General features: G+C 47.2%; 2 protein-coding genes across 3 annotated transcripts; both read left to right on the forward strand.

The window, feature by feature from the left end:
• The first annotated feature begins 645 nt into the window (after positions 1–645).
• On the forward strand, positions 646–2,830 carry LOC127332769 (putative pentatricopeptide repeat-containing protein At1g26500). Its single transcript, XM_051359110.2, has one exon. It carries the CDS (start codon positions 689–691, stop codon positions 2,189–2,191), a length of 1,503 nt encoding a protein of 500 aa, XP_051215070.1. The 5' UTR covers positions 646–688; the 3' UTR covers positions 2,192–2,830.
• A 495-nt stretch (positions 2,831–3,325) lies between these two features.
• On the forward strand, positions 3,326–8,265 carry LOC127332761 (disease resistance protein Pik-2-like). Of its 2 annotated transcripts, XM_051359102.2 has the most exons (3): positions 3,326–4,187; positions 5,017–7,280; positions 7,358–8,265. In XM_051359102.2, exons 1-3 carry the CDS (start codon positions 3,772–3,774, stop codon positions 7,369–7,371), a joined length of 2,694 nt encoding a protein of 897 aa, XP_051215062.1. In that variant the 5' UTR covers positions 3,326–3,771; the 3' UTR covers positions 7,372–8,265. The 2 variants fall into 2 exon arrangements, with proteins under 2 accessions (XP_051215062.1, XP_051215061.1); XM_051359101.2 differs by having other exon boundaries at positions 3,329–4,187; positions 5,017–8,265.
• The last annotated feature ends 3,994 nt before the right edge of the window (positions 8,266–12,259 follow it).

Below are 12,259 nucleotides of genomic sequence, written 5' to 3' on the forward strand. Positions count from 1 at the left end.
AGATGCTGGAGTAAAGCACGAGAAGGATTCGTTTCTGTAAACATAGATGCAACTTTTGATATCCAGTCACGAAAATGAGCAATGGGAGCCGTGTTACAAATGATAGAGGCCATTTTCTAGCGGCAAGTAATTGTATGGTTGATCATGATGCTACAACCACTGAAGCTTTGGCGATCGGAAATGGGTTATATCTAGCAAACCAGTTGGGAGTTAGTAAGGTAATGATTCAATATGATTGTCTCGAAGCAGTTGAAACCATGAGGGGCGGAGGTTCTTCATCTACTCTTGTAGCACCAATCTTTGAACATATTTGTGTTCATGCAACAACCTTGAGTAAAGTTGAATTTTGCTTTTGTCCTAGAAATGCAAACAAAGTAGCTTGTACTTTAGCTAACGAGTGTGTTTCTCAACCAAATGCTTTGTTTGATGAACCATCTAGTTTTATTTTTTCTTTGTTAGTGGATGATGCAAATGTGCTTTGACTAATAAAGGCCCTAGGAGATTTCAAACAAAAACAAAAAATCCACAAGATTCGAGCCTGCCTGGGCCATGAAAAGCCCACGCGGCCGAAACCCCAATACCAAGACCGACAAGAAGAAGAAGAAGAAGAAGATCACATCCTCAAAAAAAAAAGATCATAATTCTTCTGACGCGCGCTCTGTTCAGTCACCGCCACCACCGGAGCTCCATGCCTCCGCGACTCCTCTTCCGCCGCCTCCTCTCCACCGCCGTCGCAGCCCGCGCTCCGGAGGCGAGCTCCGCTGCCGCGCCGAGGCCGACCGACCCGGCGCTGCTCCTCCGCCTCTGCACAGTCCTCTACCAGCACCAGAACGCCCCGGACGCCGCCCTGCAGCGCCGCCTCTCCGCCCTCCCACTCCCATCCGCCCCCGCCGACCTCCGCGAGCTCTTCCTCCAGACATCCGCACGGTTCCCGCTCTCCTGGCGCCCCGTGCACCGCCTCCTCGCGCACCTCACCGCCCGCCACGGCTTCGCGCACTCCCCAACCACCGCCGCCCGCTTCCTCGACGTCCTCGCCAAGTCCAGCAACATGGACCTGCTCCACTCTACATTACTCTCCCTCCCTCCGGAACTCCTCTCCGACGCGGCCCTCCGCGCCGCCATCCGCGGCCTCGCCCCCGCCCGCGAGGTCGACAAGGTCTCGGCCCTACTCACCCTCTTCCCAGAATCACACCGCCCCCGCGTGCTCGACTTCATCACCGAACTCGTCTGCTCCGTCTGCAAGCTGCCCGACGTGGCCGAGAAGGTGATCAAGCAAGCCGAGCACCGGTACGGCCTCGCGCGCAGCAGCCGATGCTGCGACCTGCTGGTCGTCGCGTACTGCCGCGCGGGGATGTTCGCCGATGCCTGCAGCGTGTGGAACGGGATGGAGAAGCGCGGGATCGAGCCGGGCGCAGCGGCGTACGAGGAGATCGTCGTCACTCTGTTCAAGAACAACCGTTTCGCCGACGCCATGAAGGTGTTCGACGGAATGCGGAAGCGGGGCCTGTCTGCCGGCGGTGGCGGCGCGTGCTACCGCGCGGTGGTTTCGTGGCTGTGCAAGGAAGGAAGGACCTGGTGCGCGTTCATGGTGTTTGCCGAAATGGTGAAGAAAGGGGTGGAGGTGGACGGAGAGGTGCTGGGGGATCTGGTGTATGGGCTCTTGGCGAGGAGGAGGGTGAGGGAAGGGTACAATGTTTTCCATGGTGTCAAGAAGAAGGATATTTCACTGTACCATGGGATGATGAAGGGTTTGGTGAGGATCAAGCGAGCTCGAGAGGCAACTGAGGTGTTCAGGGAAATGGTTGCCAGTGGGTGTGAGCCAAACATGCACACCTACATCATGTTGCTTCAGGGGCACTTGGGTAAGAGGGGCAGGAAGGGCAGGGATCCACTGGTCAATTTTGAGAGCATCTTTGTTGGTGGATTGGTGAAGGCAGGGAGGACATTGGAGGCGACTAAGTTTGTGGAGAGGACGATGTGGGGTGGAGTGGATGTGCCGAGGTTTGACTACAATAAGTTCTTGCACTACTTCTCGAATGAGGAGGGAGTGGCGATGTTTGAGGAAGTTGGAATGAGGTTGAGGGAAACAGGGCATGTTGATCTTGGGGACATTTTTCTAACCTATGGCGAGAGGATGGCCACAAGGGATAGGAGGAGGAGAGCGATGAGTGGGCATCCTTGTGATGTGTAATGTCATAAAATTGTAGATGCTGTAGTTTGGAGGAACAGACACTGCTTTGGCTCTCTTTGGTCTTGGTAAGTGATCTCTTCAGAGGCATGGTTTGGTCTGGTCAACAATAGGTTCTACATATGGATGGGGTCATGCTATTTTTAAAAGGATATAAGAAGAACCACCCTAGAAGGTAGCCTTGACAGATCAACAAGCTTGTCGTGTTAGCATTATTACGATTCCTTCTACATATTCTCTGCTCCTCCCACTCAACATTTTTTTTCTTTTAGGCACTTACTAATTGGTAGCACTAGTCCGTGACAAACCCACATCCTATTATCTTCATGATATTATTAGAATCAAGAACAATGTCCAAGATTGAGCATGCCAATTGAAGTAGAGTCCATGTTGCAATATGACAACCTAGAAATAAAGCCACCACTTAATTACAAGTAAAAGGTAGAATGTTATGCTGGTAAGAAATTACTCATTACAGTGTTGAGGGTATCCATCTAATATGCAATCTGTATTTGACAATTTTGGAATGTTCTTTGAATCAAGATTTTGAAACGGTTCTTCAAAATAAAATATCTGAATGAGCAGACTATCTTGAACTAGGAATATTTCAAGTTCAAATTTCAACCTACATACTCCCTCCATTCGAAATTAATTGAAGTTCTGGCTTTGTCTTAAGTCAAACTTCTTTAACCTTGATCAAATATGTAGAAAAATATGATGAAATCTACAACATTAAATATCTATAGTATGAAAATATATTTTATGATGAATCTAATGAAAATAATTTGGTGTTGTAGATTCTGATATATTTTTCTATAGTCTTGGTCAAACTTATTGATTGACTTAGGACAAAGGTAGAACTTAAAATAATTTGGAATGGAGGGAGTACATTACTAGCGAGCAATGATCACATTTAAAATTTTCAAATAACTATTGACAAAGATTTGCCTGCACCTTTTTGCTTCCGCATAACAAAACTAAAAGGGCATCAAGTGAGTAGCATTTACGGTCACATCTCACATCTGTCAATATATATACATCAAGTACCAAAGAATACTTAGCCAATGTCCAGTCATAATGTGTTGATTTATGTTGTTTAACATTTTGTTATATTTATTACGGAGTATCTATTTTTAGGAATGATAGCACAACTAACTAGGACAATGATATAATGAACCCCCAAAGCACAAACCATCAAATGACGTGTGTCTTGACTAACAAAACTGAATACACCGTTTAACCCGTCGAAGTCAACTCTTCGGGAAGGTAACCTTGAGATGCTCAACCGTTTTGAATCCATTGGACTGTCAGCACCACAACCACTTACATTAAAACTTAATAGGGTGCTTGTGTTGACTATGTCCCTCCACATGGAGGTGATGAGGAGCCTCCTTGGATTTTGTGATCGTGCTTGGGAGAGGGGAGTTGAAGCAAAACCTAGCCTCTTTCCGTTGTTGCTTCAGCTGCAGTTACAAGAAAGGCAACAGCGGAACACATACACAGGAGTAGAAAGAACCTAAACACTATCTAGACCAGTGATTTGCACAGTCTTCGTCAAGCTTATGTGAGTGCCTGATAGAGAGATGGAGCGTGCCATTGTTAGTGCCAGTGCAGGTGCAGTCAACATACTTTTACGTAAGCTAGGCACAATGCTCATCCAAGAAGCACAGCTCCTTGGAGGCTTCCGGAGTGAGATGCAACTCATGAAGGATGAGCTGGAGAGCATGACAGCCTTTCATCAGGATGTTGCTGAGAGGGCAAATAGTAGCAAACAGTTCAAGATTTGGATGAAACAGGTCCGCGAGTTCGCGTACGATGTTGAGGATTGTGTTGATGAGTTTACGCATCACCTTGGCAGCAGCACGAGTGGATCTGGCCCTGCTGAGTTCTTCCACAGATGCATCTTTTTCCTGCGGACTGCCAGGGTCCGGCGTCAGATTGCCAAACAAATCAAAGAACTGAAAGTGCGTGCCACAATTATCAGCGACCGAAACTCAAGGTACTTGTATTTCTCTTTATTAGATAGATTTCTTGTGCTCACTTCGCTTAGAACCCTGCCATTTACCCTGATTTCCCCTAAAATCAAGCCATGAGAAAAGTGGTACCAGCAGGGGAAGGGAGATCTAGATTGCGTTTCCTGTGGAAAATGAAAGGTTCTTTCACTGTTGAAATATTTTTTCTAATCACCTTCACTTGATTGCACGGAAAAATTGCTCATTACAAGTAGGGCTGGACATAAAACTCTAAGCTCGGCGAGCTAAACAAGCTCTCGTCTGCTCGACTCGTTTAGCTTGGTTTGTTATAGTAACGAATAGGACCAAACATCGATTTTAGCTTGATATCATAAATGAGCTAAACGAGCAAGCCGGCGAGCCTCGAAAGCAGCTCGTTAAGCCTGTTATTTATGACCCTATCTAACTTGCCAGCTTGAAACACCAAAACTGCATGTGCATAGTTTCTTTGCTAGCCAAATCCTAGTGCTCAACTAGTATGTTTGGCTAATACATGGCATCATGTACCATATTTCTGCTATAGTATACATCACTAATGCACGTATTGACTACTTAGATTTTAGCCAGTTTTTCTTAAGGATCTTAATGAGCAGCTCGTGAGCGCTCACGAGCACATAACGAAGAGAGCCAAACAATGAATTTAACTCGTCAGTCTTAACGAGCTTAACGATCTGAGCCTTAATGAGCCGAGCAGGTTGTTAGTCCACCCCTAGTTACAAGGTGTCTGTGTTATAACAGTTGCAGTGCAGTGTGTTTTTCTCTTGCTCATCTACTATGCATGAACTGTGGCAATAACTATCCAAACTCTTTTTTCAGGTACAGTGGTGATCATCTCATCTCTGGAGCAGAAGGGGCATTTGCTGCACAACCAGCAGTAGCTGATACTATTTCTCTCGATGTCCATATTCACGCGCCCTTCTCGGAGATAACTGATCTTGTGGGCATTGAAGGCCGTCAATGTAATCTTGTTAATTGGTTGGTGGATGAGAGGGTAGAACAATTACTGGTGATATCCATATTAGGCTTTGGCGGTTTGGGTAAGACAACCCTTGCAATGACAACATATCAAACAGTGAGTGCAACCTTCCAATGTCAAGCTTTTGTAACTGTATCCCAGAAATTTGATGTCAAAGCTCTCATAAGGGACATTATTCGACAAATTATTCAACCAGTAGAGCGAAATTGCCCAACATTCACAGAGGAACCACTGAAAGGCATGGAAGAATGGGATGCGGGACAACTTGCAAACATACTAAGGCAGTATCTAGAAGAGAAGAGGTATCTTATTGTTCTTGATGATGTGTGGACCATCTCAGCTTGGGAAGGTATTCGAGTTTTTCTGCCTAACTCGCGTACTGGAAGCAGAATTGTGGTTACCACAAGAAGTAAAACTGTAACGCAAGCCTGCTGCCTCCGTGAGCATGACAAAGCTTATGATATTGAGCCACTCACAGATAGTGAATCTAGAGAGTTATTTTTCAAGAGATTATTCGGTAACAGGGATAATTGCCCAACTGTCCTGACAGAAATTTCAGAGAAGATCTTGGGAAAATGTGGTGGTATACCCTTGGCCATTGTTAGTATTGCGGGTCTCTTGGCAAGCCGGTCCGTGCATAGTTCTGATCACTGGGAGAAGATTTATAATTCTCTTGGCACGGAGCTGGAAACCAGTCCCTGGCTGGCGAAATTGAAGAAAATTCTTGAGCTTAGTTATAATGACCTGCCTTACTATTTGAAAGCATGTTTCTTATATTTATGCAATTACCCCGAGGATCATAAGGTCAGAAGGAAAAGTGTAATGAGGCGGTGGATAGCAGAACGCTTTGTGACTGAAAAGCGTGGATTAAGTGCCTTAGAGGTGGCCGAGAATTATTTCAATGAATTGCTCAACAGGGGAATTGTTCATCCAGTTGACATGAGCTTTGATGGGAAAGTCAAGACTTTTCGAGTTCACGATTTAATGCTAGAGATCATTATTACAAAGTCAATGGAAGATAATTTCATCACTTTCATTGGCGAACAACATTCCTTAGCTCCGCAAGAGAAGATCAGGCGTCTGTCTTTTCATGGTGGAAGTAACAAATATATTGCCACAAGCAAAATGGTAAGCCATGTCCGATCATTGAGCATATTTGCTGATGGAGAGATATTACAGTTTGCTTGGATGAAACTGCTGAGGATATTGGACTTAGAAGGTTGTGAATTTGCCAGAAATGGAAATCTTGAAAATATATGTACACTGTTTCAGTTGGAATATCTCAGTGTCAGAAATACCTATGTCACTCAGCTCCCTCTTCAAATAGGGAACCTGAAGAAGTTGGAGACACTGGATGTCCGGGACACAGGCATAAAGCATTTGCCTCCTCACATTATCAAGCTGCCAAATTTATCAAACCTACTTGGATGGAGAAGAATTTATAACTACAGTGGTTTGTATCCTCTTTCCGAGTTTTGGGGGATGCACATCCCTGAGAAGCTTGGCAATTTAGAAATGCTTACAACCCTTGCGCAAATTGGGATCACAAACTCTAATTCTCATTCCATATCTGAACTGGGAAAGCTTTCGCAGTTGAAGAAGCTAGGAGTAATGATGTTTGTTGATGATGACATGAACTGGATATCTTTGATCAGTGCCATTGCAAATCTGAGCAGCCTCCAGTCTCTGCTGATTTGGCGACCTCATGGAGTAATGAATTTCAGGATTCTTGATACACTATCCAGGCCACCAATCTTTCTAAAGAGCATAAACTTCAGAGGTAAGTTGGGACAACTACCAAAATGGATTGGTTCGCTAGCGAACCTCACCGAGTTGACCCTTCGTGCCACTGAATTGGAATCTAATGACCACATGAAAATTCTCGCTTTGTTGCCAAGCCTACTCTATCTCAGGTTGCATCACAGTGCATACACCGGAACACACCTCGCGTTCTATGCATCAGAATTCACCAGTCTTACACTGCTCACCATTCATCTAGGTGTAAAGCAGGCATTGAACCTGAGGTTTGAGGAAGGCACAGCGCCTAAGCTCCATCGCCTAGAGCTATCTTTCTTTGAAGAAGCTTCCATCCAGCGGCCTTCAGGTATCAATTTTCTTTCAAATCTTCAGGAGGTCTTGATCCATGCTGATCGAGATGATAACTCAGCCGGTATGGTGCAGTATTTGATGGATGAAGCTAGCAGGAATCCTAACAAACCCACTGTCACTTTCAAGGCAAAACAATGGAAGCCAACTGGCACAAGGAGAGATCCACCCATAGATTACATGGGAAATACCTGGTTTTGATAATGCGGGCACTACTGTACAAGCGTGATCTGTATTCTGAACAGGATCCAGAATATTTGCAGTGTTATGGGGTATTCTCTCTAGGTAACTAACTGGCCTGTAGAATTGACATTCATATGGGTGCGGTCTCAGCTACCAATGTTGAGAAAATCGCTTATCGGGTTCAACTCGGTCGGCTGACGATTAGCGATTAATAGGCAAATCGGACGATTAATCGGGCGATAAATGAGTTAATCGGACGATAAATGAATTTATCGGCTAATCGATGACCACTGAATAGGGATTAATCGGGCGATTAATCGTTGAATCGGACGATTTTTTGAACAGTGCCTATTCCTGACAAGATGGAGACATTTGGGTCATCAGCCTTGTGTTGGGTCTTTCTGGAAAATCTTTGAACGTTGTTTTGTACGTGAAACTAATCGCCGTACCCGCATTGCAAATTTGTAATCCATTAGTTATTTGGATGTGTGTTTACACGATATATACTTGACCAGGGTTGCTTGGAGAGTTGGAGTAGATCTTCAAGAGGACGTCAACGCTGGTTACATTGGCTGGGCTCCAGTGCCCTGCCTGCAATCAAGAGAAGCCATGGCCGCGCCATCTGGTCTTCAGCTTCTGGACTATTTTTTGTGCAATGAATCCTACTACATGACTTTACTTTTGCCTGCCATGCTGCTGAGTGTGGGTTGCCATGCTGCTGAGTGTGGGTCGATCAGTCGCCTGGCTGTGTTAAAATCCTCTCTAGTTGTCGTGTGTACCTCGCTTAGTTCAGTTTAGAAGTTTTGTTAAGCTTCCAGGTCCTGTTCCGCTGTTCCGATCGTCATTTGAGTTTGGCCTTTTATTTTCGATGAAGTTATATAAAAATATCTAAAATCTTCAGTAATGATCCGTAAAATATACTTTGCATTTGTATTGTTAGGCCATCTCCAACGGGGCGATGAATCGTGTCTGGGGCATTCGCGCACACGTACACATCGTGTTAGGGCATCTTCAATATGCGGCACGTTTGTGTCTACGCGGTCGCACCGAGCTCCGCTCGCTTCACCCGTGAGCCCACCTGGCAGCGATCCTGGCTCGATCGGTGCGAATTAAAGCAGAGCAACTGCCGGGAGGTCAACTGGCAGCGACCCTGGCTCGCTCGATCGGCGAATTAAAGCAGAGCAACTGCCGGGAGGTCAATCGCCGGAGTGGCAACCGCGCCGATCGACTCGCCAACCCTCGCACGACCATTCGCTTCCCCCATGGGATCGCCTGGCAGTGACCCTGGCTCGATCGGCGTGAATTAAAGCAGAGCAACTACCGGGAAGGTCAACCGTCGGAGTGGCAACCGCGCCGATCGTCCCGCCAACCGCCGAAATGGAGCGCCGAACCGCCGCGGAAGAGCAACCGCAGGCCTCTTCGTTATACGCGCTGACATTAATCCTGATGAATATAACCCCTGCGCATGCTGTAATTCACGTCCAACCGGCTGTCATTCTTCTTCTTCTTCTTCAACACCGGCTAGCCACCATGAGCAACCTGTCGTTGCCATCGGACACATATAGCTAGGGGAAACCGCCGGGATGGCGGCATTGGTGGGATAGGGCTACGACGCCTAGCAACCCTAGCTCCCCGCCGATGGAGGGCGAGGAAGAGGAAGGCCAGGAGGAGGAGGAGGAGGACTCCGACACCAGGTGGGCACGGCTGGAGGCGCTAGAGGCGGAGAACGACGCGGCGGTGGCAAGGAAGGAGACGAGGGCGCAGGCGCAGGTAGAGCCTCTTCATCCGTTCACCGACGAAGAGGAAGACCCCAATGACCAGTCGTCGGACTGGAACTCAAGCTCGTCGGACGCGTCGACCGGCCCTAACTCTTCGGAGGAGGAGGTGACAAGCAGGAGGCGCGTCAGTGAGGACGACGAGACGGGATCTTCTAACAAGAAGGCCAAGAATTAGTTTAAAATTTGTTTGTTTTCGGCGTTTGTTCTCAAGTTTGTATGTTAAATATGTTTGAACTTGTTCGATTCGAGAAAGTATGGTATGATCACTACAACTTGTTTTCAGGTTTGTTCTCCATGTTGTTTCAAAGATTCATGGGCATTAAAATTGCAGATGTTGTGAGCCTCCATGCATCTGGTTGGATTCTTGAAAGAAGGAAAAGAAGAAGCAGTCTCAAAATAAAACATTGGGGTCCCAAAATGTGTCGGACCGCTGGGTGCCCCCCGACGCAAACGGATAATTTACGCCCAGACGGCTCAAATGGATGCTCGTGGACAATTTAGGCGTCCGAAACGCCCCGTCGACCCATTGGAGATGCCCTTAGTACACGAATGTACCCTCTACTATATCTCTACTATATTAAAAAGACGGAATGGTTTTGGTTCCTCCGGTCAAAGGTTTCGTCCTACATATTTTATCTAACCATTTTGCTCTTCCACCAAACCATCAACCAATGCATCAGCGCACCATAAATCATGGGATTACACATTTTTTGCTGACAAGAAATCAGGCAACAAGAATCATTTTAGGAATTACACACCATCGCCTCACCATGAGGCAACATGTATTTTAGGAAACAAGAATTATAGAAATACATGAAACATGAATTACAGGGCAAAATCCGAAAAGGGATAGATGCACCATAATTTCAGGGATTACACACCATGATCGCACCATCTGAAAAGAACATTACACACCATTTCTCTAAAAAGTTAAAGGAATATGATACGGGGTGGCTTTTGGACACCTCCTCCTCAAGACCGTCAAGCCCTCCTCGTGGCCCAATGACACGAGCTCGAGCCCAAGCCATATACCAAGAGGTGAATTCGCTCATTTCCACATATGCATTTGATACTTCGTTGGATGGCATGCGACTTCATGCAAATACCCTATGCTCAATCAGGTACATCGACCAAGACACAAGCCATGGAGACCAAGCCGATAGAGAGGGAGCTGGAAATGAAGAAGATGGAGTCCCAGCGCTCCAGCCGGAACTTCCGCCCCCAGGACCGGAACTTCTGGCCAGATGCCTCCCAGATGCCCTCCAGCGCCCAGGAAAGAGGATCCAGCCGGAACTTCCACCACCAGCGACCGGAACTTCCGGCCACTGGAACTTCCGCCCAAGTTCCTCTCTAGTTCCGAAATTGCGCCAAAACAACACTGGATGGTTCTGCAAGGAAAACGACCCTTTTCGGAACTAGACCGGAAGTTGGCCGGAACTTCCGCCCCCAGGACCGGAACTTCCGCCCAGATGCCGCCAAGATGTTGTCCAGCCCCCAGTGAAGGGAATCCAGCCGGAACTTCCGCCTGCTCGACTTTCAGCACCAACAACACTTTTCAGCATGTAACTTACCCCTTCTCCCCACCAACTATAAATAGCCTTGTTGGCTCAGATCTGAGATTAGGCTTCATGTAAGAGAAAACCCGAGCTTTTACTCCTCCCTATGGGAAACCCTTCTAGACCTAAAATCTATGAAGTTATCTACTCTTCTAGGTAGTTGATCTCTTTTATTCTAGGAACTCTAGTTTTTGGATCTTTTGCTTCTTGCAATTCTATGTTTGCACCCTTTTCCTCTTTGGGTCTCTATCAATTGCTATTGCCAATCTTTTGTGAGGGATTCTACTCATTGGGGTCTTTTTATTGCAATTCCATTGGGTTGGTGTATCGGGCCAACGAAGAACAACCGGTTGTGTGTGTGTGTGTGCGTTGTGTTTGTATCTTCGATCCACCACGCCTTCCACCCGTGTTCTTCGCGTTCCTCCACCTTCCCCACGAATCCCAGCCAAATCCGTGAAGACCGTGCCTCCCCTAGGGCTTAGCCCTTATCATATGGTATCAAGAGCTCCTTGGTTGCCACGGATTTGATCCCCACACTGTAAGGATTCGTTGCATAGAAAACAAAAAATTTCCTACCGCGAGAACGCAATCCAAGCCAAGATGCAATCTAGAAGACGGGAGCAACGAGGGGATGATCGAGACTCACCCTTGAAGATTTCCAAAGCCTATAAGAGTAGGCTCTTATTGCTGCGGTAGACGATCACTTGCCGCTTGCAAAAGCGCGTAGAAGATCTTGATCACGGTGCCACGATCGGGCAGCACCTCCGTACTCGGTCACACGTTCGGTGTTGATGAAGACGACGTCCTTCTCCCCGTTCCAGCGGGCAACGGAAGTAGTAGCTCCTCCTTGAATCCGGCAGCATGACGGCGTGGTGGCGGTGGCGATGGAGAACTCCGGCGGAGCTTCGCTAAGCGTTGCGGGAGAGGAGGAGGTGTGGGGCGGCTAGGGTTTCGAGGAGAGGGGGTGGCTGGCCTCAAGGGGTGCGGCCAGCTTGTGGCTTTGTGGTGGCCGGCCCCCTCCCCTATGCCCCTCATTATATAGGTGGAACCCCCAAGTGTTGGACTACAAGTCTTTGAATAAGACCCCAACCCAAAATCTTCCATGTAGTAGGGAAACTTACCCAAGGTGGGAGGGGGGGGGGGGGGGGTGGCCGGCCCCCGAGGTGGAGTCCACCGTGGACTCCCCCCGCTAGGGTTGGCCGGCCCGGGGGAGGTGGAGTCCCTTCGGGATTCCTCCTTCCTTAGTGTTTTCTTCCGAACTTTTCTAGAACCTTCTAGAACCTTCCATAAAATCACCGGATCATTTTCAAACTTATAAAATGACTTCCTATATATGAATCTTATTCTCCGGACCATTCCGGAACTCCTCATGATGCTGGATGCAATTATTAATTTTATGCTGGATGCAATCTTTATGCTAGATGTAATAGTAATCTTTATGCTGGATGCAATTATTAATT

Source organism: Lolium perenne, chromosome 2 (assembly GCF_019359855.2).
Source record: "Lolium perenne isolate Kyuss_39 chromosome 2, Kyuss_2.0, whole genome shotgun sequence".
Classification (NCBI taxonomy): Eukaryota; Viridiplantae; Streptophyta; class Magnoliopsida; order Poales; family Poaceae; genus Lolium; species Lolium perenne.